At 44.2% G+C, this 27,106-nt stretch overlaps 1 protein-coding gene across 20 annotated transcripts in view; it reads right to left on the minus strand.

Moving 5' to 3' along the window:
- Window positions 1-1,949: 1,949 nt before the first annotated feature.
- Window positions 1,950-27,106, minus strand: part of RAB9A (RAB9A, member RAS oncogene family) — a 54,789-nt gene continuing 29,632 nt past the window's right edge. Inside the window, exons 1-6 of one of the 20 annotated variants that reach the window (XM_022565980.3) lie at window positions 23,279-23,460; window positions 22,782-23,068; window positions 21,780-21,924; window positions 6,834-6,928; window positions 6,002-6,106; window positions 1,950-2,904 (exon numbers count right to left, since the gene is read on the minus strand). In XM_022565980.3, coding sequence (XP_022421688.1) covers window positions 2,268-2,873 — 606 coding nt within the window. In that variant the 5' untranslated portion in view covers window positions 2,874-2,904; window positions 6,002-6,106; window positions 6,834-6,928; ... (1 more) ...; window positions 22,782-23,068; window positions 23,279-23,460 and the 3' untranslated portion in view covers window positions 1,950-2,267. The other 19 variants (XM_022565974.2, XM_089904782.1, XM_022565975.2 and 16 more) reach the window with 19 other exon arrangements.

Below are 27,106 nucleotides of genomic sequence, written 5' to 3' on the forward strand. Positions count from 1 at the left end.
GGTCCTTTGATCCTTTTTCGCTGCCCAGCTGTAGACCTCTGGAATGCCAACTAATCTAATCCCTGAGTATTTAGCTGAAAAAGCGGTTATTGAAAAGATGCTTCAAAGTTTAGAAAAACCACTAAGGTACTAGTTAAATCTATACAAGTATCAAAATTATACATTTTGTAAATACCTACACACACACACACAGACGTGTAATGGGCTGAATTGTGTCCCCCCCACCCAAGATTCATAATCAACAGACCTAGCCCCCAGTCCCTCAGAACGTAACTGTATTTGGAGACAGGCCCTTTAAGGAGTTAATGTGAGTTCAATTGAGCCCATTAGGGTGGTCCCTTAATCCAGTCTCACTGGTGTTCTTATAAGAGGAGGAAATCTGGACACAGAGAGATGGGGTGTGTGTGTGTGTGTGTGTGTGTGGAGTGTGTGCAGAGGAAAGATCCCCTGCAAACCATGGAGAGAGGACTCAGGAAAAACTAAACCTATCAACACCTTAATCTTGGACCTCTAGCCTCCAGAACTATGAGAAAAGAAATCCCTATTGTTTAAACCACCGGGTATGCATGTTATGGCAGCAGTAGTGAACTAACACAATATGCTTCCCTTACGTACTAAAAATCTAGACTGATACCCAAGAAACTGACACACGGCTGCCTCCACATGCAGGAACTCGGTGGCAAGGGTAGGTATCTGTCCCTTGTGCCTTATAATGTTCAACCGTGTGACTCTATCATCTATTCAAATGATAAATGTACTCCTAATATCCATTGGTGAGCAAGGTGTGGGAAACTTTAATATACTACTGCTAGCTAGCTATCAGCAGAGAACGGTTTGAATAAACTGTTAGACATCCATGCAGCAGATATGAGGTAGGTCTACTATATAATGGACATATACCCAGACAGACTGAGAGAAAAGGGCAAGTCACAAAACAATGAGTACACATGATTTAAAATAACAAAGCATGTCCCCTAGAGAAAAAAACAAAGGGAATATATAATACACACTCGTTTCTTAATGGTGGATTCCTATTTTGTTTTCTGAATGGAGGATTATAGTTTGGTGGGGCGGGGCGGAATTGATTATAAATAATAAAAACTACAGCTCTCTTTAACCTGAGACTATAAGGAGATTTAATTTCCCCAGATTTAAAATGTGAAAATGTTTTGCTTAGAGCCAAATCTGTTGTGTCAGGAAATTAGATTTTCAAAAGCTGAGCTTACTGTATTGGCGTTCTGTGTCAAGTGGTTCCAAGGAGCGGGGCCAGGGAGAGAAATCGCTCAACCTAGCTGTTCCGAAATGTACTCCCCCGCACAGGACAGCCCCCCAAAAGCTTGTCGCTTGATAACCCACCGCTCCACAGCCAAGGGTCCTGTCCTCTCTAACACGTGCGCCTGGCATTGGTGTGCCTCTGCGGGATGGGATCGGCATGAATGGCGCAGTGGGTGCACTTTACCCACGAAAGACCACAACTTGCTCTATCAATAAGGCTGCTCATTGCAGCAGAATGACGAAAAATCTCCTTGAGACCAAATCACTAAACAAAGCTCAGTGATGTAGAGGACACAGAATAAATACATGACCAAATAAAGATGTCTTCATTTACCCGCACACACAGTACAATCCAGAAGCAGTACCTCCTCCAAGAGTGATAAAGCCGGCTTCTGTGTTGGGGGTCGAGGGGGGCACACAAACGACAAGTGATTACAAGTGAGATCAATCCTGATACGTAGAATGAAAAAGCGAACACGCACATAATTCTAAACCGAATGAACACATCCTCAAATCACATGACTACATGGCAAATGCACTGGATTTTAATCTTTAATATCTAACATTATTGCTTTAGGACATGTTTTCCCTGAACCAGGAACAGAGTGCTAATTACATAAAAATATACACATAGAAAAAGTAGTTCTCCATTTTTCCGGGGAAAAAACAGTAACTTCTAGAATACTCAAGTGTTTTGTTTTAATTATAAAGTCTTGGTCATCTCATTTATTAGCTCTGTGACATACATATTTAAATTAAACATTATTAGACAACCGTTACAACTTATAAAGGTAAGGTGCCGTTACTGCGTAAAGAGATTCTCCTGTGAGTGGATGTGTCCCTTCTCCCACCCACTAACAAGGCAGCAATATGGTTAGTTTAATTTTATGAGTACATGATCCATTGCTGCAAACACGAATTCTCGTCTCCACCCTGTGCTTATCTGTGCATGTGTGTGACCTGGTTAGATCGCAAGGGCAACCTCTCGAACTTCAACAGCAAGATGAGCTGGGCTTGGGCTTTCGGTGCAGACTGACCGTGTCTGTCTGCATCAAGTGATCTGACCTATCCTCGGTAGCAAGCACTCTTCGAACTGCTTCCTCAAAGGCCGCTGCAACATTCGTGGCATCTTTTGCACTTGTCTCAAAGTAAGGATAGTCGCCGTTGTCCCTGCACCAGGCTTGAGCTTCTTCTGCAGACACCTGCCGCTCGCTGATGTCAACCTTGTTACCCAAAATCACAAAAGGAAAGCTTTCGGGCTCTTTCACATCCGCATAATATATGAATTCTTTCTTCCAGTTACTCAAATTCTGGAAGCTTTGAGAATCATCGACGCTAAAAGTAAGCAGGCAACAGTCAGAACCTCTGTAAAATGGCGTCCTCAGGCTTCTGAACCGCTCTTGACCGGCGGTGTCCCAAATCTGCATGGTAACAAAATGTCCATCCACCTCCAAATCTTTATTTAAAAATTCCACACCTATTGTATGGAAGAGTTGGGCATCAAACTTATTAGTCACATATCTGTTCATTAGAGAACTCTTCCCAACTCCACCATCTCCAAGGAGAATTACTTTAAAAAGCGATGATTTTCCTGCCATTTTTAATCTCAAAATCTCTGATTTCGGAACCCTGTAAAATAAAAGGGTACCATTACATTCCTTTAGACCTGTACATGGTTCTACATGCCTCTATGAATGTCAGTGTCTAAGGGAAATAAAACACAGAGCCCCAATTCCTTTCTGCGCAGGGAATACCGGACGGCAAGAGATGTCACCAACTGAGCCCTCCACCTCGTGCCAGGCACCACCCGACCGTCACTCTCTCTGATAGCTGCTGAGGGCTCATTCTTCCCCTTCCTCGGGTCACCGCTGACTGAGGCTAGCACTCAAGGCCAAGTCTGACCCCAAAGACTGTCCTCTCAACCGTTCTTCTTGGCTCACAATAAGCCCTGCCACCATCTGTTAGAGATGCAGTAGGACACCGAAGTGGGCACGTTTCTGTAGCAACTGCAAACAGCCCTCTGGTGGCACGGTGACAGTGTTCACTGATGGCTTTCCTCTCAGGCCAGCGGGTTTCTAGACAACCCCCTCTTTCTCTCTCCCAGCGCCATCACCATAGGAGCTGGTAAGCAGGAAACCAGAGACAGAACTGACTGATCTGGCTGTGAACAGACCGAAGCCAACCACCGAGTAAAGGACTCTATTCTTTTCATTAGGAACACTATTTTGAGTTGGCTAACATTAATGTCAGCACCACTCGAATTTTTGATATAATATTATAACCTAGCACATTCTACCCACAAGATTCATTTGGGCAGCTCCAACTCTTCTGAACAAATGTGAGCCTGGGCTGTTACTCGTGTGTTTCGAGGGGGAATGAAATGAACATTAAACAAAAATGTGGTACCATGCGTACCCTTTAGGGGAAGCCCTGGGGCAGGACTAACTCCCCCTCCCCACCACCAGTCCCCCGGGGGGGCTGGGGGGGGGTACGGAGATTCAGACACCCTTTTGTAGGCTGGTGGGAGCACTGTTCCTATTTAAGGCTTCTGTTTTAATTCTTTATTATGAAAAATTTCAAACATACACAATTTCTGAATAATGAGAATAATATGATGACACCTCACAGACCCTAAACCTAGCTTCACCAATTATCAACTTACAGCAAATCTTGTTTCCTCCATAGCGTCCCATTCTCCCTTCTGCCCAATTATTTTGAATCAAATTATATCATTTAAACTGTAAATATTTCAGTATTAAATGGCTTTTAAGATATTTGTAAAGGAAGACAACCTTTAGAGTAGCACTAACAGAATTTTCTGCAACGATGGAGATGTCCTCCATCTGGACTGTCAGCCACTACCCACAAGTGGCTAGTGGGAGCTAGGAAATGAATTTATATAAAATGAAAATGAATTTATATAAAATTATATTTTATATAATTATATACATATATATAAATGAATTTATATAAAATAATATTTTATATTATTTTCACTAATTTGAATAGTCACATTTAAAGAGCCAACAGCTGTATTGGACAGCACAGCCCTAGAGCAAAATTGGTAATTAACTTTAACATGAAAGTAGATATTGTGAATCCCTCAATGGGAAGATAATAAAGGCATGAACAATAATTGTTGTATTGACTAGGATGAATTTGCAAAATCACTGCAGTAAACGAACATTATCTGGCAATCGCCTGGTTATATGCAAGTATGACCCAGTATAATGTAACTGAACAATTCCCATAACGTGCAAGAATTCTGCATTTCCTACTACATGCTACACACTATTCTTATAAATATGTGGCAACTTGGCCCTAACTCTTATTGGTGTTTTTAAATTACTACAGTAATTACTACTATAATTAATACAATTTAAATTGGCCAACAAAAGTGTGAGGCAAAGTGTGTACTACTTGGAGACTTTTCGACTTCAGTGGATGGCTCTGCCCAATGCCCAGGCTAAATTAATGTTAGGGAGGAAACTCAAACTATCTCAAGCCCTTTAATTTCCTGACATAGTAACAGTGCACTAAATCGATTCCTCTGTTTAATTCTTTGGAATCTTGATTACACTACTTCAACTTAGAAAAAAAGAGTAGCAAAACCAAAACAGCACACCAACTATTCTGACATAAGGAAAGCATCTAATGCTCCCTCCTTAACATTCTTCAGTGCTTCTCCAGAGATTCAGTTCTAAGTCCAACTTCTAAGGCAAGACACCTGACCCTGCTCCCCATTCCTGGCATCAGCCATTCAGAAACGCACTGTCACAGGGAAGTGAAACTCAGATCCACGGGCTCAGCCCTCACGCTCGCCCTTGCCTTCGTCCCCACACGTGCTGCTCGCTCTGCTGGCGAACCCAGCCCCTCTTCACGAACTAACCGCGGGGCCCTCAGAACCGCTCAGCACAGTCATCCCCCACACTGGGAACCTCCCCCAGCAGCCCCCCATCCCAAGACTGTTCCTTTCCCACGATTTTGAAGATACATAAACACAGACGTTCCACGTTGTGTTACAAGGGTGTAACAGATGTGCTGAATTCTAGTCTATCATTTATCTCAGGATTTTAATAAGTCTCTAACTGCCTCACTGGACACAAAGTTTCATTGTACAGCATCAACTTGTTAGGATCTGTACATCAAATTATAAACCAGACTGTGCAATCTGACAACCTCCACCCAGATGTGTGGTTACACACATCTACCAAATTAAGTCTTAGAAATTCCTTGAGATTTGTAATTCATTAACTCTATCAGGACACTTTCATAGTTCTTTTCTTTTTTCATAATAATGTGGGATTTCCTAGTTTGTGCCCTTATTCTGAGCAAACAAATTTGGGATATGCTAGACCCACACACCAGGAAATAGGGTACAATTTTTTACATTTCTCATCTATAGTTTGGGGCCTCCCAGATATCCTATTTGGGGGTACGTTGGCATTTGCTCAAACAACTAATGCAGACACAAACAGCTCTCCGAGTCTAACTGCAGCATTGAATATAAACATGCATGGTGATATAGATAATTATACAAACTATCTTATTTCCCACTGACATCTAACAAAAGCTAGCTTCATGTAATCTCTACATTAACATAACGAGTTTATGAACATTAAAAATGTTCCCTTTTTCTTCTCTGAAAACAGTAAAATGCTTTGAAACTTCTTTAGTATAAGCTGAATGAATAAAGGTATCCTGATACGTTCTTTTCAAAACTTACCTTAAAATGTAATATGAAGGCCTTTTATACTCCAGTTTAGAAGGACTGCCCAAAGGCAATATTCTTCACCCAAGCTAAAACATGACTTTAGCAATCAGCTAAACCCTACAAAGAAATGTGCATAAGAAAAGCATGTCACATAAGCCATAATCTTACCTTAATTGTTCAGCTCAAACGTCATCTGCAAAGAAAAAATCATAAAGCACACCTCAGCCATGTACCTTCAATCTGTTTTCATAACTTTAAGAATAAACACAAGAATTAAAATGCAAAAGAAATGTCTGACTTCCATTAGTAGCTAGATTCTTAATTTAAAAGGAAAACTACACCTGAAAGCTGCCCATGACCTTTCTCAGCCTAAAAATAGCCCTAGAATCAAATACTACACCTTAACCATTGTTGTTTTCCAACAAGTTTTTCACCTGCCCCCACCCATCCTACCTTTCTAAGTATCCCATTTAGACAGCTGTAAAATTTGGTTAAGATGAAATGTAAAACATAAATTATTCAAAATCTGCCCAAATTTTGAGTGGTTCAGAACAACCATATTCCACAGAACAAAGCTAACACAAAGAAGGAAAAAAGAAGGACCACTCAAGGGAGAGGCACCCAATGTGACACAGGAAACGTCAGGCAAAGACTAAAGGCAGTGCAGAATTTCGTGAAGCTTCTTTCTGGGCAGCCAAGGCAGACAGGAAACTTTGTGAGCGAATGGAGGCCCACCGTCAGAAAGGAGAACTGGTTCCCTGTGCCAAAGGCCAAGAGCACAGACTTGTGGACAAGCTATTTGACATCCTGCAGCTCTGGGGACTCTGGGGACAGCAGTACCTACCTCTAGGGCTGTCGGGGAGATCCACTTGGACATGGACAACAGGGAAAGCGGTTCACCACTGTGCCAGGCTCATTATAGGAGTGCAGGGAGTTTCTCTGGAATGGACACATGAAGAAGTCTTTACTGGGAGTTTTACAGAAACTAGGTAGATTTCTTTTGTGGCCATTTCTTCAGTCAAATTTCAGAAGAGTCATGGGCAGAACAAACGAGAGGGCAATGCAGGCAGACATTAGGAAGCCAAAGGATCCCAGTCCTACAGACCAAATTCAGGGTGAAGGTTTCCTGTGCCGAGTAGGCAGAGCTGTGCTAAAGTACTAGCCTCTTTCGGTCTAAACCCACAGTTCCAAACCCCTGTCCCTCCCTTTTTTAAAAGCAAAGGGCATTTTTGTGGGACTTACATAAAGCAGCCTTCAACTTATAAATTCAATCGATGAAAAAAATGCTACCCTTCAGAATCTTGATATTTGGGGGTTAAGGATAAAATCACCACCATCACCACGCTAACAGTGACTGAGCCCTGCAAGCCACTGACTCTGCTTCACTGTGTTCACTCCTCACAAGCCTCTCATTATCCCTACCCTATGGATGAAGACTGACTCAGAGACGTTACGGTCCTTGCTTGAGCTCACACAGCTAGTGGGGGGGGGGGACGGGGGGAGTGAGATCGGAATGCGACCGACTCCAAAGCGCAGTAGTTAACCCACAGGCGCGGCAGTCTTGGCTGCCTTTGCATTTACTTCAGAGGGTTCTCCTGTTACTCTCGTACGTACAATGAAAAGAAGGGGTAGCAATGGCAGTCTTCCACTTGCTTGCTTTATTTCGAGACCTGCACAAAAACAAGTTAATCTGACAGAACTACTAGTATTCAATCCACTGACACATAGATAAAGCACATCTGAGTTCTATTAGAGTTTCCACAGTTTGAACATGTTTTAAATGCAATTGCAATCACACATCTGCAGAACCCTGCGGCGCCTCCCAGAAGCACGTGGAGCAGGTGGGAAAGCAGTTCTGCAGGAGTCCTCAGTGCGTGCCTCCCCGGGCCAGGCACTCAGGATGCAGGCCACACTCAGGCCCTGGCAGGTGGGGCTAGTAGTTGGGGGAGCTGACAACCCGGGCACAAACCCTCTTGCGTTACAACTGATGCAAGTCTTACAGATGAGAGGTACGTGCTATACAGTACAACACCCAACCAAAACCCAAAGAACAGCTTAAACAGTGCAGGGATTCTGCCCCTGCGGCTCCCTAGGTCAGACCAGACCCCAGGTGTGAGCATCTCACGGAGCTGCGTGATTCCAGCTATCAAGGGAATTACATTTTCATCCAACATGATCCTGTAACACAGAGAGCTACTTCACCTGCCGCTCAGTTAAAGTGGTAACTTCCAAGGCCAGAGGACCACCGGCAGTGTTCACCTGCGTTAGCGCGAGACTATGCACCAGTCTCCAGCATGGGCTGTTCTAAAGCACCGTGTCAGGCGCACGCTGTCCTTAGGACCAGCCTCCCCAAAGGCTGAGTCCACTGCTGGGGGATTTGGTCTGACCACCGACAAAGCTCAGCAGCAGGAGGAGGAACCTGTGAGAAGGGGGAGGGGCCAGAACCAGGAAGCGGGACCAGTGGTGCGAAGGCTCTGCCAAGGCACCCCGCACGTCCCGGGAGAGCCCAGGGTGGGCCAAACACCTGGAGCCGCGGAGAGCGGAGCAAGCTGTGACGACGGCACTGGAGGGGCAGGGCCTCAGCAGCCACGGAAGGATTTCTGCTGACACCCTCGGAGTGAGCGGAGCCCTGAAATGGCTTCTGCAGCCCACAACCTGAACAGATGCGGAGTCCAGAAAGGTAGCTGGCTGCGATCAAGAGCAGACTGTGGCGAGGGCGGGAGGGAGGCCTTGGGTAGAGCTGCGATGGATCCCTTATGATCCCTCTCAACTGTCAATACCAATGGTATCAGCGAGCTCTGGGGTTGAAAACTGCGGTGGTTGGGCCTCGTACTTGAGACTGCAGTAGGATATTCACTACAAACCCTTCCTCCTGCTCTCTGGTGGGTGGCGAACTCCTGCTCACCCTTGGAGATGCAGCTAGACCTCGTCTCCCCGTGAAGCCCTTCCCCTGCGCTCCTAGCACACCCTGAACGCACCTCTATGTGCAGAGACAATACTGAAATCAGCATGCCTATCATGGCAATTTCATTTTTTAAAATAGTTATTTGCATGCGTGCGGTCTTGGTTGCGGCACGTGGGCTCCTTCGTTGCGGCACGCGGGCTCCTTAGTTGTGGCATGCGAACTCTTAGTTGCGGCATGCATGTGGGATCTAGTTCCCTGACCAGGGATCAAACCTGGGCCCCCTGCATTGGGAGCACGGAGTCCTATCCACTGCACCACCAGGGAAGTCCCATGGCAATTTCATTTTTATAATGAAACAAGCTCTCTAAAAAGATTCAATTAATGGAAATGTATTATACCATGACAAAAATGCCCAGACTTTTCCCTGAGTTGTCAGTTTTCTAGACTCTACCAAAAAATACATCCCCATACCATTCTAAAACCATCTTGAAAGAAAGAAAGGAAGGGAGGGAAAGGAAGGAAGGAAGGGAGGGGAAGGAAGGAAGGAAGGGAGGGGAAGGAAGGAAGGAAGGGAGGGGAAGGAAGGAAGGAAGGGAGGGGAAGGAAGGAAGGAAGGGAGGGGAAGGAAGGAAGGAAGGGAGGGGAAGGAAGGAAGGAAGGGAGGGGAAGGAAGGAAGGAAGGGAGGGGAAGGAAGGAAGGAAGGGAGGGGAAGGAAGGAAGGAAGGGAGGGGAAGGAAGGAAGGAAGGGAGGGGAAGGAAGGAAGGAAGGGAGGGGAAGGAAGGAAGGAAGGGAGGGGAAGGAAGGGAGGAAGGGAGGGGAAGGAAGGGAGGAAGGGAGGGGAAGGAAGGGAGGAAGGGAGGGGAAGGAAGGAAGGAAGGGAGGGGAAGGAAGGGAGGAAGGGAGGGGAAGGAAGGGAGGAAGGGAGGGGAAGGAAGGGAGGAAGGGAGGGGAAGGAAGGGAGGAAGGGAGGGGAAGGAAGGGAGGAAGGGAGGGGAAGGAAGGGAGGAAGGGAGGGGAAGGAAGGGAGGAAGGGAGGGGAAGGAAGGGAGGGAGGGAGGGAGGGAGGGAGGGAGGGAGGGAGGGAGGGAGGGGGAGGAAGGAAGGAAGGAAGGAAGGAAGGAAGGAAGGAAGGAAGGAAGGAAGGAAGGAAGGAAGGACTTTCCCAGTGGGGCAAATGGAAATGACCTAAATGCATAATTGGGGATCGTCTGCCGCCCTTGAGGAGACATGGAGACTCGGGTCTGTAGAAATACATTGTTAAGTGATAAACTTGAAGAACGTGCACACCGTGATGACACCATGTAAAAGCTCACAGGTTAACATGAAAGTCTGCAAGAAAACCTCGAATAATCAATACCGAGTTCAGTCTTCAAAGTCCTGATTTGGTTGCAAATTCATACTGCTTTTTTTAATGTCAAATGTGTATTTTTTAAAGCAACCAAAATAATTTATTTTGCTCTTGAATCTGCAATTTGGGCAGGGGTTGGCAGACTCAAAAGTATTTTTTTAAAGCTTCATTTTCACTTAAAGCCTAGCTTGACTGAATGCCTTAATTGAAATGAAATAGAAATGATTTTCTTTTAAAGTTTCATCAAATACTGCTATCCACCAGACCTTAAGGACAACTGCTTCTTAAATTTTTCTGTAACTCAGATTATATTAAAAATAACTCAATATGAAGCCCAAAACACAAGCAACAGAAGAAAAATTAGGTAAACTGAACTTCATCAAAGTTTAAAACTTTTGTGCTTCAAAGGATACTGTCAAGAAAGTGAAAAGACAACCCACAGGATGGGAGAAAATATTTGCAAATCATATATCTGATAAAGGACCTGTATCCAGAACTCTTAAAATTAAACAATAATAATTTTTAAAAAAACAACTTAAAAATGGGCAAAAATGGTCAACATCATTGGCCAGGTAGCGAAATGCAAATCAAAACTATAATGAGACACCACTTCACACCCACTAGGATGACTAAAACCAAAAAGGCAGACAATAACAAGTGTTGCTGAGGACATAGGAAAACTAGAAGTCTCATACACTGCTAGTAGGAAGGTAAAATGGTGCAACGATTCTGCGGTTCCCCAAAAAGGTGTAAACACAGAGTTAACATTATGACCCAGCAACTCCTCTCCTAGGCATATGCTTAAGAGAAATGAAAACACATCCACACAAAAACTTGTACATGAATATTCAAAGTAGCAGTATTTACAATAGCCAAAAAATGGAAACAATCCAATGTCCATCAACTGATGAATAGATAATGAAATGTAGCCTATCCATACAATGGAAGATTAATCAGCCATAGAACGGAATGAAGTACTGATGCACGCAACAATGTGGATGAACCTCAGAAACATTATAATTTAAAGAAGTCACACACAAAAGGCCATATATATATTATCCCATTTATATGAAATGTTCAGAATAGGCAAATCCATAGAGACAGAAAGTAGATTGGTGGTTCCAGGGAATTGGGAGTAACTGCTAATGGGTATGGGGTTTCTTTCTTTCGGGGGGGGGGTATGACAGAAATACTCTGGAATTAGATAGTGGTGACGGTTGCACAATTTAGTGTATATACTAAAAACAACTGAATTGTATACATTAAAAAGGTGAATTTTACGGTATGGGAATTACATCGGCCTCAGAATTAGGAGTAAGACCCTAACATTAGATTTACGTGTGCCACAGATGATCTCCTTGTCCCTTCAGCAGTATCCTTTTCAATAAGCCAGTTACAGACACAATAGATACTCTATTAGGATTACAATACCATGTGGTGGCACCAATGCATGTCATACATGGCACACACTAATCTGAACAGGAAGTTGGTTAAGTAGGTTACTGGCAGGAAAGAAAATAAACCATGCTTTCAGCAAATACCTCAAAACTAAAGATAAAAAAAGTGCATTGTATGCCAACCCTTTCCTTTTCATAACACTATTTTTTCCAGCTTTTCTATTGTGTACTTTTATCTTGCACTATCAATTGTTTACGGATAGTGTATCAGTAGTAGCCTTTTCCCTGGCCTTCTCCACCCCCATGCTGGCTTCCAAAGCCAATTACTATATTACAGTAAACCAAGGGGGAGTCAGATCCAAGCATGGAGAATATATATCTCAAATAGAAATGTTTGTATGGATTAAAGGTAGACAGTATTTATTGGTCATTGATCTAACTGCCTCCATTCTTACAGATAATGAAACCCATTTATTTCTTTATAACTTTTATTATATAGGATTTTGGGCATCGCATTCCAAGAGCTATCCAACCTCATATACCTGCCTGTCCCAATTATATCCCTACAAGTCACCATCCCCAAACCTATCACAGGCATTTACTGTCCAGCCTTTGCTCAGGCCCTTATCTTGGACTAGCAGGACCCCCCCCCACATCAACAGCTATGAAAATCCTAGTCATCCGAAGGCCCACTTTTGCCACCCCCACCCCCCACCCTCTGACACCTAATCTTTCTCCTCATTCTCATCATCATTCCACCTCTATTACAGCTCTCCTTCACTTATGCTTTAACCATCTGTCAGTTGTGTACGTGTCTGTTTCCTAATTACAGCGTCAACTCCCTGGGAGGGACACACAACACCTAATGCCATCCATTCATTTGTCCTTTTTTGGTTCTGCAACATCTAGTACAAAGCTTTCCATTCGATGAGGTACCAAATGAATGCTAAACTGAGAACAAAGAGTGAACTACTTCCTCCTTCATTCTTGTTATTCTATTCTTATTTTTCTATTTGTACTTACCGTACTTACAGTTCTGTGTTTCTCTATTCAATTAGTTGCTTCCCCCATTCTATTTGTGAGGTCTATTAAAATGTGGGGGGGGGGGAATGTGTGGGAGAGGACAAAAAAATTGATTCTTACTTGAAAGTCACATGAGGAAACCTCTTTAAAATAAGTACTGAATGCAACAGGAAACGCTGAAAAACGACATTCCTCTAACAAGTTATCAAAGGGAGAGTAGGCTGGGTTTATAAACTGCTTCCTCAAAATTTCAGATTTTCAAATCTGAAACCCCGTGACTAACTCTCACTTCCAAAACCTTAAACTGAATTTATCACTCCTGGTTTAAATTTAGGAACAATTTTTTTTTTCCCCCAAAATCACACATTCCTTTTGCACTCACTCTGAATGCCCTAGTGAGAGGCATGCCACTTCATTTCATAGCTTGAGAAACCGAGGCTTGAAGAAACTAACCAAGGCAACAAAAGCATGGATAATCCCTACATTATTTCTATTTTCGCCTGAGGTGTTTTTGTTTCCTCGTATCTTAATACAGGTGTCTCGCTTAACAGCCTATTAGCTCCACCCTTTATTTCCAGTCTTCCTGGTCCTCTCTGCTGAAACACACGAACAAGAGAGGCAAGTCAAGGAAGTCATTAAGTGTAATAATGGGCGTGATCTCTTACAGCAAAAGGTCAACCAAAACAAAAAGAAGAATTAAGCAAAATTCCACAAGAACAGACCAAACTGGAGGCACAACTTGGCAGATGAAATAAATTATCTAGGTGGCCACTGAGCATTACCTCAGAGACAGCTAGACAAGGAAAATGCTGTGTAAATCAAACCACGCTTCCACGATATCAGAGCAGCTCACTCTACTTAAAGAACTCGTTTCAGTAAGTACTCTTTTATGAAGATGAGCTAATTAAACTTTAAAGAAATATATACTTTCAATTTTGCTTAAAACAAGGCACCTTTGTAGTTAGGTATACTAACCATTAACAGTGGTGGAGAGAGTGGGAAGGGAGAAGAGAGGAGAAAAAAACAGATTTGGTTAAGGAATTCAATTTTCTTAAATCATCCTGAAAGTACAGAGCAGCATGATCCAACAGAACTTCCTGTGATGACGGAAATGTTCTTATGCCCAATACCGTCGTCACTAACCACATGTGGCTCTTGAGCACTTGAAATGCGGCTGGTCCAGCTGAAGAAGCGAATTGTTAATTTCATTTCAATTCGTTTAAACTTAAATAGCTACATGAGTATTGTATTAAACAGTACAGGTATCCAGTGTGCTTAATTGGGAGTCCATGAAGGAGCTGCAGGGGGAAAATGCACCTCCTAGAATCACATGTGAAATAAGGATGAGGGTATGGATGGAAGCATGTACTTGAGCCTGTCTCTGGAAAGAGTATAAAAAGGTTTCACCAGATTCTTAAAGGAATGTGGACCTCAAGAAATGATCAATACATGTCTGCAATATTTGTATATTTCGTGTGATCGATCTGTGTAGTTCATAACACCCTCAAGACTTTCATCTTTACGTGGCGTTACTATTTCCCTCACCCATAAGACTTTCCTAATATTACACTTTGACCATGAACTGTGACAGTTCAATGAAGAGACTTATTCACAGGAAACTGCTAATCCTATAAGTGAGGATCACATTTTGTTCTTTGTTTTATTTAATGAAGTCCTTAAAAGGAACAAGCATAAATCTACCTATAATAAGACACCTGAAAAAAGCATTTGAAATGCTTGACAGAAAAGAGTGGGGATAAAGGCTGCACTTTGGGGGACAGAATTAAAATGCAAAGAAATGGATAAAGGTCACAAAATAGGAAAACTATACTGGGAAGTACAGCTAGGTACTTCAGGAAGAAGACTGCATTATGAAAGAAATGAATTTTTTTTTTTGCCATGCCGTGCAGCATGTGGGATCTTAGTTCCCTGATCAGGGATCGAACCCTCGCCCCCTACATTGGAAGCACGGAGTCTTAACCACTGGACTGCCAGGGAAGTCCTGAAAGAAATGAATTTTAATATGCATGTTAGAAAAATACATTAAAGCAGCAAAACACAAACTAAATGTGATTCCTAAATGATCTGCTGTAACTTAAGGGAACCTTGGTTCTGACTTGTCTCTTCAAGTTAGATAAGAAAACTGCTATCTTTAATTTGGAGCAGAAAAGGTTAAGAGCTGGAGAACTTCCATATAAGCTCAGGGAAGAGTTAGTATAGCAACACTGACCACGAGGGCCACAGCAGGTAGAACTCTTTGGCTGTTAGAGAAATTAAATAAGAGGAGTGGAATTTCCCAAGGTCTATTTAAAGAGAACAGCTGTATGTCTGGCATACAGGACTCAACTAGATTAGAGGCTCCCATTCTTCAAGGAAGTTGTCACCAAGTCAAAATGAGAAGAAATTTAAGAGCACTGCAGGTAGCTTTTGTATATTTCGTGTGATCAATTAAAGAAATATAAAGTTCACTTCATCCCACTTCTCCATCAGTGATGCTCCAGTTTGTCCCCACCAAGGTACTGAAGCTGACTTCGCTTACAAAAAGCTTTCCAAGCCCCAACTTACTCTGCCATCACTACCCATTTCGGCTCTGTGCCTGATCAACCCCCTACCCTCTCACTAAACGCAGGTTCTCAACCCCTCTATCCCCCGAATGTCAGCAAAAGTCACCAGAGACCTCCTAATGGCCAGTTCATTGGCTTCTCCTCGGTCCTCATCTAAATGACCTAAGGCACATGCAGCCCTAAATAATGAAAAAAGTGCCTCTCTTAGGACTTCCCTGTGTACACTTCTAGAGACACACCCTCATGGTTGACCAATGTTCTCACCAGAGGCCCGCCTAGTAGACAGTGAACTCTGAGATGTAGAGATTTATCTGAATGTACATGATATAAAATCTCAGAAGGGTACACAAGGCTTTTTTTTTTTTTTAAACAAATAAGGTAATGGAAGCCCAACTGGGAAAGGGTCTTGTAAGTATCACACCCATAGCTGGAGGCCTCAGTAGGACCTTCAAGTCTTAGCCAGGACTCAGCCACCATTACTGCCTCTATTAGGTCTAAACAGCCTGGCAATGACCTTGAAAATGCTTCCTACTTCATTGTTCATAAAACTACTCTGATAATAGTTTCTGCTTTCTCTTCCCCTCACCCCGTTGGCTTTCTGCAACCTAGATGGCTCCCTTTTCTTACGGGCTCTTAAGGAGATGTACCGCAAGGTTGATGACCTTACCTCTTCCCAAACCATATCTTCCTGGGATATAAAACCCAGTGATTCCTAAACTAAAGCCCACCTCCACCCTCCCACCCCTTGGGCACCAGATAAGAATTCCAACCCCCTTTATAATATATTCATCTGGTACCCTGATGGCAGTTCAAATTCAACATATCTAACACCAAACTAACTACTTCCCCCATTTTCAAAATCTCTTTCTTCTTCTGTCTTACCCACTTCATTCACCCACACAAGAAACATGTCCACTTCCCTCCCTACCTACTGCCATTCTCTTGTTTGCTCAAATAACAAATGCTATGACCACAGTAACATCAGCCACCACTGTTCACTGAATGTCTACTAGGTACCTGGCAGAGAGCACCTTGAAGTCACCTGCAAGTTGGACACTACCACCCATGTTTTATAGATCAATAAACCAAGTTCATAAAGATTAAATAACTTCCCCCTGGTCTAATTAAACAGGGCAGGTCAAACATGTGTGACCTTCACTCCCATCAGAAGACAGGAAAGGTCTAAAAAATGTACAAACCCGAAAAGGACAATAAGAGAGAACAACTGTAGATGAGAGACAAAACTGAGAAGATGGAAAGCAAATGGTCCAGCAGTGACAAACTGAAGAGACAGAAATCCTAACTTGGGGAGAAGCAGCTGACAATGAGAAACCAGCCCCAGAGAGCACACAGACCCCAGAGGGCACGAGGCACTTCTCAACACTGACTGAGACAGGCTGGCTGGGCGGAAAGCACAAGGGTAGACCCCATGACACCTCCTCTGCACCCGGGGGCCCCTTTCCCCACCAGCAGACCCACTTCCTAATAAACTGTGTACAGCAGAAGTTGGGGATGGAACACTCTGGACAATGAGGGAGGGGAGATCAAGCGACAGTGCACACAGGAAACCAGGCAGGGCAGGGTATGTGATATTTTGGAGGGCACCACAGAGGTCCTGGCCGCCCACAGGATGCCACACAACTGGCGCTCAAGGGAGTTCAGTCCCCACGTTAGCTCACACCACATTCCTTTCGATGACACCGTATCTTTGTGAGGCGGGGTTTCCCAGGGCTAGTGTGATAAAATTCAGGTACTGTGCAAATATTAATGTGGAACAGGATATGAGGGTAGGAGCTGTTTGCTCCCAAAGAGCATAGCTGAAATTTTATTTAAGAGTACTGGAACTCATTCTAGAAAATGCTCTGCACTCACCAACATGTGGCCTTCAAGCAGCTCTTCTGTTCTGACTTCCAACTAAACCACATATGTATGTTCAGGTGTATTCACCTAGTCACTGCTCTGGTTACACATGCAAGTGTGAAACTGCGCACACCGGAGAGGTTGCCTAGCCACACACCGCACCCCAGGGAGTTCCAGCATTTGCAAACCTGTTAAATCATTTAAACACTCCCTATCTGTTAAAGTTCTACAGAGCAAGTTCCAGAAACAGGAATCTGTAAGGCGTCTTTCAGGCTTCTCTAACACTGATAACACAACCACTCTCAAGAGAACAAACCTTCTGGAAACGACCTTGGCTTGTGTACCCCCAAACCTAATCCAGCTCATAAGAACCTGGAATGAAAACAGTTCACGCTGACCCAGCAGCTCAGTTCACTGGCTACACTGCTCTGCTGTCCTTCACACTTGGATAATGAAATGTGGCCACAGGATGAATGTAGAAAGTTGTTCCATACTGTTTCTCCATCCCCGTCAAACAACAGTAGACATTTGTAAGGCATCAGGCCTCGGACACAAGTGGAGCCTGTGTTCAGACTCCCCGTGATGAAATGAGCCGGGTTCAGTGAAGCCAGCGTGAAAACTCCATGGCCTGCTTCGCTTTCTATATTTCTTCCAAAACGCACAGCCGGCTCTCCCGAGCCCATGCTGATCTAGCTATGACCTTGCCTACATTCACTTAGATCTCATCTTCTCTGTGTTCATGATAAGCAACAGCATCCTAAACCCTGTACCGGCCACGGTCAAAAACTAACAGAAAGTAATGGAAGAACCCAGAACGTGGAAACACGGAGAGCTCAACTTCACTACACGTACAATACCAAGATTCACGCTGGGAAATGGAGAGTTTTCCGAGTTCTCTCCCCAGCGGGCATGCCCAGGCTTTCTGGCAAGCTCTGGCCTCACCTCCCTAACCCAGGGTAGCCGGCCCCCCTCCACCTACACCCCTGGGTCCCCCCCTCCTTCCCTCAGGTACCCTGACCTTTCATCTGCATCACAGCTTTCCAAACTCGCTGAGGCGTTTTGTGAGTTCACCCCCTCAAAAAAAAAATCCTTAATAAATGTTCTGCTGAAGACCTACTTAATCACAGGCCCTGTTTTCTTGTCCTTGGTTTTGACTAACAAATTTATTACCTAGCTAGCTTTCAAGTGAGATGTGTTTCACACACTTTCACACACACACACACTCTCTCTCTCTCTCTCTCTCTCTCTTCCATTTTGCTTATTTCCTCCTGCTGCTTGAGCAGCAAATTGCCTGAGGCAGAACTACAGGCACACCTCGTTTTATTGCACTTCACAGATACTGTGGGCTTTTACAAATTGAAGGTCTGTGGTAAACCCTTGCATGGAGCAAGTTTATCGGCGCCATTTTCCAACAGCATTTGCTCACTTGTCTCTGTGTCACATTTTCATAATTCTTGCTATACTTTAAACTTTTTCATTATTATTATGTTTGCTATGCTGATCTGTGATCACTGATGTCAGTACTGCAAAAAGATTACAACTCACTGAAGACGCAGACGATGGTTAACATCTGTTAGCTATAAAGTATTTTTTAATTAAGGTACAAGCATTGTTTTTCTTAGGCATAATGCTACTGCACACTTAATAGACAGGTACAGTATAAATGTAACTTTTATAAGCACTGGGAAACCAAATTTGTGTGACTCGCTTTATTGCGATGGTCTGGAACCAAATCCAAAATATCTCCGAGGTATGCCTGTACTTGGAAGCCAATTATGTGACGTCTTTACTTGGTGTCATGTATTCTCACACACATACGTTATAAAGTAAAAGCATCTCATTTTATGAAGAAAGAAATGTGGTGACCTAACCTGGCCAGAGAAGCAAGCCAACTGCAGATCCAGCAAGACTCCTCCAAGGCCAGTGGATGTTCTTCCTGCACCAATTCCTCTGATCCTTCCCAGAATAAAACACCTCCAGTAGTAACAGAGCACACATCCCTTTGTTAGACGCCACGCGATAGCAATCATTTTTAGGTGTATAATTTAGCATCCCCTCTACCCCACAGCAGACAAAAATTGATAAGAGGCAGAGAAATCTATCCATTAGCAATGAACAACACACTGTCCATCAGCATGAGTCAAAAAGCAAAGCTCCTCACAAAAGATGCCGTGCTGACCGCATGAATAACAGAATAACACTCACAGTGATTCCTAAACAGAGCCAACCCTTTTTTTTTGGCCGTGCTGCACAGCTTGCAGGATCTCAGTTCCCCAACCAGTGATTGAACCCAGGCCACAGCAGTGAAAGCCCAGAATCCTAATCACTAGGCCACCAGGGAACTCCCAGAACCAACCCTTTTGGACTCCTCTCACTCACTCCCAAAGTTCACCTAAGAGTTATATCTGCCACCAGAATGAAGCACTACATGGACTGAAGGGGCTAGATTTAGGCATGGTGAAAACAGGCTGGAGAATGCCAGAGGAAGAATGCAAAATTCAATTTAAAAAAATTTCATCGCTTATTTGTTCTTTTTTTTTTTAAATAAATTTATTTTTAATTTTTATCTTTGGCTGTGTTGGGTCTTTGTTGCTGTGCATGGGCTTTCTCTAGTTGCGGCGAGCGGGGGCTACTCTTCGTTGCAGTGCGTGGGCTTCTCACCGCGGTGGCTTCTCTTGTTGTGGAACACGGGCTCTAGGCGCGTGGGCTTCAGTAGTTGTGGTGGGTGGGCTCTGTGGTTGGGGCGCACGGGCTTTGTTGCTCCACCGCATGTGGGATCTTCCCGGGCCAGGGATCGAACCTGTGTCCCCTGCATTGGCAGGCAGATTCTTAACCACTGCGCCACCAGGGGAGCCCCATGTTTCTTGATTTCAATGATAAAATGCATGCAGAACTATTGTCTACTTAGGCTAATTCAAGGAAGAATTTTATGCTCAACAAGAATGGCTTCCCAATTTGTTTCTTGTAAATATTCACATGTGGTCAACTGACAAAACTATCAAAAACACATCAACCTTATAAATTAGGAGCTTAGGATTAACATACATACAGTAATATATATATATATAAAATAGATAACCAACAAGGACCTACTGTACTGCACAGGGAACTCTGTTCAATATTCTGTAATAACCTATATGGGAAATGAATCTGAAAAAGAATTAATATACATATATGTATAACTGAATCACTTTGCTGTACACCTGAAACTAACACAACGTTGTAAATCAACTATACTCCAATAAAATTTAAAAGAAAAACACATCAATCTTTCCCCATTTCACCTAAGTCCACCCACAGTAAATGCCATGACACAGGTACCTATGTGCTGGCGTGCAGCTGTTTTTTTTAAATTTTTAACAAATTTATTTATTTATTTATGGCTGCATTGGGTCTTTGTTGCTGTGCGCAGGCTCTCTCTAGTTGCGGCGAGCGGGGCCTACTCTTTGTTGAGGTGTGGGGGCCTCTCACTGCGTTGGCTTCTCTTGTTATGGAGCACAGGCTCTACGTGCACGGGCTTCAGTCGTTGTGGCACGCGGGCTCAGTAGTTGTGGCGCACGGGATTCATTGCTCCGCGGCATGTGGGATCTTCCCGGACCAGGGCTCAAACCCGTGTCCCCTGCACTGGTAGGCAGATTCTTAACCACTGTGCCACCAGGGAAGTCCCAGCTGTTTTGTTTAAAGACACCTGGCCCATGACCTTGGCTGGGCAATAAATTTTGTTCTAGGACAAAGTTAGAACGTGATCTCATGACTGTGATTAGACTGTAAGCTTCAGGGAGGTGGGGACTCCCCACTGCCCTTCATATCACCAGCACCTTTGTATCAGCAACTGACGGGCTACTCAGAAAATGTTTGTTGACAAGTGGAATAATACAGAAACCAAATTCCCTATGTCTACTTCAAGGGCTCTGAGTGACTCTCAAGTTCTGACACTTTTGCCTTCGGAAAAAAAAAGGGGGGGAGGGATTTCCCTGGTGGTCCAGTGGCTAAGACTCCACACTCCCAATGCAGAGGGCCCAGGTTCGATTCCTGGTCAGGGAACTAGATCCCAAGTGCCTCAACTAAGACCCGGCACAGTCAAATAAATAAATATTTTAAAAAAGAGTGGGGGGAGATTCTGTTATCAGAAATTTTTTGGTCAATCTTTCAAATGAATGAATATGTCCCTTAATCAAGGGAAATCTCTTCAAGTTCTCAAATCCTCCCCACCCCCTGCTCTTTCTGAAAATGAGGAGGCGGTACCCTAAATAGAACCAACATCACATTTGAAGAACTAGAGAAGCGCTGACTGTGAGCTCTGGAGTTACACAGACTGAGGTCAAGCAGGGCTTCTCAACCTGGGTGCGAGCGACACTCTGGGCCAGACAACTGTTTGCCGTGGGGAGCAGTCCCGTGTATTGTAGGCTGTTGAGCAGCATCCCTGTTCTCTACCCAATAGGTGCCTGCAGCACACCCTCTCAGGTGTGAATCAAAAATGCCTGCAGACACTGTCCAATACCCTCCACCCCCCACTGAGAACTACCACTCTAAACTCACACAGCCCTGCTCTGAATCCCGGCTCTGCCCCCTCACCACCCGTGACCATCGGAACAGGCCTACCCCTCCTACGCCCCAGCAAATTCTTCATCTTTAAAATGGAGCTAATACCACAGAAATGCTGTGAGAAGTAAATGAAATGATGTACTTACAGGATTTACATGCACAGAACTCCCAGTGCTGGAGTGGCCGCCCAAGAAATGGTAAGAAATGAGGGTAGACTAAAAGTTCGTCTCTAGAACCAAAGGAACTTATCTGCAGGCCTCCAGAGTACCACAGTCTAGATGGAAGAAGTGGCTGAGGAAGAAAGAAATGAAAATAGGAGAGGCTGGACAAGAGGGAAGAGCACTGAAGTATTTCCTTAGTCTCCAAGAACCCAGCTTGGAGTCAAGGCCAGCAATGTTCTACTTAGTTTTCCTCCGTCTATTCTAACCTCACAAATGATAAACCAAAAATATCCCCAACTCACAAAACTCTCCAAAGTAAATAAGTCAGCAAGCCAGAAACTTTTTAGTACAAACAAGAGGAATTTACAATGTCCACACAAAAATACTGAAAGCCCCAGACGGCCACAGCAGATGCAGAGAGTAGGAGGCAAGCAGTGAAGATAACTTCAACCTAAGCTTCTAAAAGCGAAACAAAGAACAGTCTTCTTTAAAGTCCCTGGCTGAAGAATACCGAGCTTCCTTCATCTCTTCAGTTTTGTTCCACCCAACGGTTTTTGAGATTACGGGCAATTTACGTATTTTCCACTACAATGATGCCACAGAAAGACAAACCCGGAAGAAAAAATTTTTTAATTGATTTTTTTAAAAGGAACCAAAATCTATTGATTTTTATCAGGCCTCCGAAATCCTACAAAAAGCGTGGTCACGTGACAATTTGGAAACTAGCAGAAAAGTCATTCCTAAAAAGAACCCCGGTCACGGGATGTGTCATCATTTGAAAAGAAAAAAACCACCACCCAAAAACCAACTGATACCTCCACAACTATTTGGTCAGCACTTAAAATTTTCATCTTGCCTCCCTACATACTAAGTTGGAAGAAAGAGAGGAACACGATTCCGAAACCCTAGCGAGAGTCTGAATTCGATAACACCCCACACGTCCCAACTGGTCTTCCGAGTGGCCCCAACACCTTAGCAAATATCCACCTGGAAAGCAGGTCGGAGGTCGCCAATATCAAATCGTGCGCGCCTCTGCTTTCTCTCCATGAGTCATGCGGGAGTGCGCTGGGTTGGCGTGCCTGGGTGGGTTTCTCCGTGTGACCCTGTGTGTCTCCCCGGGGGTTGGTGTGGATGTGTCCCTCTCCCTGGGTGTTTGGGTATGTGTCACCAGGTGTCGATGGATCTCCTTCCCCGTGTGTGTGTCTCCAGGACGTCTGGGCGTCTGTCTTCGGGCGTGTGTCTCTCTCCCCGGGTGCGCGACCCCATCTTTCCACCTGCGTCAGTCAGTAGAAGGCAGGGGGCAACAGGCCGCCCCGCCACCCCGGGGGCGGGAGAGTGACCCGCACGGGCCACGCACGCCTCCCGCCCCAGCTGCCCGAGGCCCAGGCCGCACACGCGGCCCGCGGGCTCCTCTCAGACTCTGACGCCCGCGCAGCCCGCCTAGGCCCCCGCCCGGCCCCGAGGGGAGTCAGCGCCCCGCTCACCTCGCAGCCACACGGAGGAAGCCCGGGAGCTCCGGGCCGGCCCGTCCGGGTGCAGTGAGGAAAGAGAGAGGGTCGAGGACCCAGCGGGCAGCTGACGTCCGCAGCACTGCCCGGGTCCGACTACAGCTGCTCCCGTCCAGCACCGAGGGAACAACATGGCGACGGGGCGGGGCCGGGGAAAAGAGGGCGGGGCCTGGCCGGCGGGAACCCTGGGAAGGCGGGGCGGGGCCTGGTCGGGGGGCCCGGGGGCGGCGGGGCCTCGAGGTCTCCTTCGCCCAGCCCTCACCCACTCCGTGCCTGTCAGTTCTAGCTAAATCCCGGGCTCTCCTCCGGTCGGCTATTCCTCTGGTCCTACGGCTACGTTTCCGCGCGAGAGAGCACGAAATAATAGTTATCTTTAAAGGGTGACGTAAAGTGGAAATATACAGATCGCATAAGCACAATCACAGGATGCTGTGATTACGTTGAGAAATGAATATGCAAATAGACAAACGAGTAGATGAAAAATGAGAACAGCTGTGATACTGTGAAATAACAGGATTTTTGAGTAAATTTTTTAAATTTCCTTGCTCTTGTTAAAAATTTTACTGCCTCTGTCCTCTCTAAAAAAAGCAGTACTGGGAAAAGGGGGTACTGAGGAAACTCATCTTAATTCCTCACTTTAAACATGGAGTTGATCGCACGGGTCTTCCGATACAGGCTCCTGGAGACCAAAGAGGGATTTTTAGTCCCTCTAAATATATTTTGTAGGGCAGATTTAGTTTGTTTATTTTCCAAGAGAAGGATCTCACTTTTATTATTTCCTGGGCCCACAATCATTAACCTCTGGCTCTTTAGGGAGTCATTTTCAGGTAATGAATCTAATTTAAGACTTTTCATTCAGTACTAGAACGTTTCTATTTGAGAGAGTTTGTCACAAGTATCAATATAAAAGACAATTTTAGAAGACTTGTGGAAGTGGGACATGTAATAAAGACTGAGTTCTAGTTTGAGCTTCAATGAATTTTTCTTTTATAGAAAAAAAAAATCTTAGGGACTTCCCTGGTGGTCCAGTGGGTAAGACTGGGCACTCCCAATGCAGGGGACCCGGGGTCCATCCCTGGTGGGGGGAACTAGATCCCACATGCATGCCGCAACTAAGAAGTCCACATGCTGCAACTAAGAAGCCCACATGCTGCAACTAAGACCTGGTGCAGCCAAAATAAATTAATTAAATTAAAAAAGAATCTTATCCATATAGGTTATTTCCCCAAGGAAATATGAGTAAAGGCTTATAAAATACAAACCTATTGACAATAGGGAGGAGGAAGAGATATTCATTATCTTATTTTAAAACACATAATTAAAACTACACAACAAAACAAACATATAAGAACATTAGAGTTAATTTTCCAAAAGAAAATAAAAATACGTAGTGTCAGATACATTGGACTAAATTGCAACAAGCATTCCATAGGGTCACTAAGGAAATGCTACCTGAAAATCATGTGTCATAATCATAGCCAAGGAGTGACGGGGTAAGGGTTTATCTCTGTAACCGGTAATACCAACCAGCTATTAACAGGTGCACTTACGAAATTATTGTACCTTGACTTAAAGTAAGCCTTGAGAAATCTAAGAGTTTTCGAAAAAGGGCTCTAAGTAGGTCCTACAAGTGATTCTTACGCTGTTCCAAAATGTGAGTGAGGCATATAAACATATCTGAGTGTAGCCATAGTCAGCACCTGAAGAAAGAATTGCAGAAAGCTACTTTTTCTGAAATAACTCTTACTTGGACAGTAGCCAGCTGACTCTTAAGAATACTTGTATATTTTGGTCTCTTCCACCATCCACTTTTTCTTTTTTTAAAATTTACTTATTTATTTTGAGCTGCATTGGGTCTTCATTGCTGTGCACGAGCTTCCTCTAATTGCTGCGAGCAGGGGCTACTCTTAGTTGCAGTGCGTGGGCTTCTTATTGCGGTGGCTTCTCCTGTTGTGGAGCACGGGCTCTAGGCGCAGGCTTCAGTAGTTGTGGCACGCAGGCTTCAGTAGTTGAGGCTCACGGGCTCTAGAGCGCAGGCTCAGTAGTTGTGGTGCACGGGCTTAGTTGCTCCACGGTATGTGGGATCTTCCCAGACCAGGGATCGAACTCATGTCCCCTACATCGGCAGGCAGATTCTTAGCCACTGCGTCACCAGGGAAGTCCCCACCAACCACTTCTTTACCTAATCGATTTGACAGTGCAAGAGTAGGGTGGGTGGAAAGATTTTTCCCTGAAGGGCAAGTTTGGGGCATTTTTGTTGTTGGATGTGTGTGGCTGGCAAGCTGACACAACTTAGATAGATGGTCTCTATCACTCTTGCTCCATGAGCTTGTTTACTGACGAAAAACATTGAAGAACTGACGTATTTTGGCCCCCTTCATCTAATTAGGGTTTTCGCCTTTATATTCTGTAAACATCTAGTGCATCACTCAAGGAGGAAAAAGAGATCAAGGCTGCTGGGCATTAATGATTCCTTTCCTTAAATAACACCTACTTATTACTATGAGCACTGGGAGTTAATACTCCATTTCAAGCTGGAGTCTGAAAGAAATCACCTCTGGTGTCTCTGATGAAAAGCTACAAGTAAGTGGATCCCAGATTCAGGTATAATAAATATTGATTATAATTAAATTGACTGTGGACTTCTTACACTCCACGCTTCCACTGCAGGGGGCGCGGGTTTGATCCCTGGTCCCCTGGTCGGGGAACTGAGATCCCGCATGGCCCGTGGCGCGGCCAGAAAAAAAAGAAAGAAAATTAAATTGATTATACTTTTCACATACAGGGAAAAAACACAGGACTCAATGGTCGGCAATTTGACCATTAAATGACATATCTAAATAATCAGATATGTGACCTCTCAGGCATTGAGACTACAGCGGGTAGACAAGACACTGGAGGAATTCAGGGGTGTCCCCAGGCACCCTCCCTCATTTTTGCTTCTATCCACCAGCTGTGTTTATATCATATGACCTTACCTTGCTGAATAAATTGGATTCAGTCCCTTTCCTAAGAGAGCTCAGAAGACTGGAGGAGACATTCAATAAGCAACTAAATAAATGTGGTTATAAATTGGATTAAGGGCCTTGAAGGAAATAAACAAGGTGCGGCTGGTGGGAATACAGGGTGATGGGACCAGAGAAGGCATGAGTGAGGAGGTAACTCATGATGAGCAAGTAGCAGTGGGCAGGGCTGGTGCAGGTTGAGGGCACAGCAGTTCACCAAGAACCTAGCATGTAGCTGCACTCAAATTCTAAATAAAGATGCAAACTATTACAAGATCTTCATCACTGATGGAAAAACTGAAATTATAATTTTTTCTCTATCCATAACTAAATCCAATGTGCTCTCTTAAAAGTAATAAGTACATGTTGAATAGCGCTGCTCTTTCTTTACCACACTCTAAACATAGCTTAACCTGGGCAATTACAGAGGGCAGAATGACACAGGCATTAACCTTCAGGAATGAAGTGGGGAATTTGATCCCTTTCCTGATTTCCTGGTGAATGTGAGTCATAAACTGAACTTCACCTTTAAAGGCAGTAGGAGGAAAATCCCAGGCACACCATGGTTACGATATGTAAATAGTATGTTTGTGTGTGTTAGTATGGGTGTTTGTGCACATGAGTGTTTATTAAAAAAAAAAAAGAATGGAAAGGAAGTAGGAAACTCAAAACAGCTGAATTGTTAGGGGAGTAGAAATCTGGGTAATCTTTATTGAATTTTTGAATCCCATGTTACAATATGCTTTTGAGCAGTAAGTGGAAATTTTTTAATGAAGCAATTTTAAGCAACCTTTCGAAA

Source organism: Delphinapterus leucas, chromosome X (assembly GCF_059928025.1).
Source record: "Delphinapterus leucas isolate spDelLeu-1000000601 "Yukka" chromosome X, BTC_Dleu_Yukka2, whole genome shotgun sequence".
Lineage (NCBI taxonomy): Eukaryota > Metazoa > Chordata > Mammalia > Artiodactyla > Monodontidae > Delphinapterus > Delphinapterus leucas.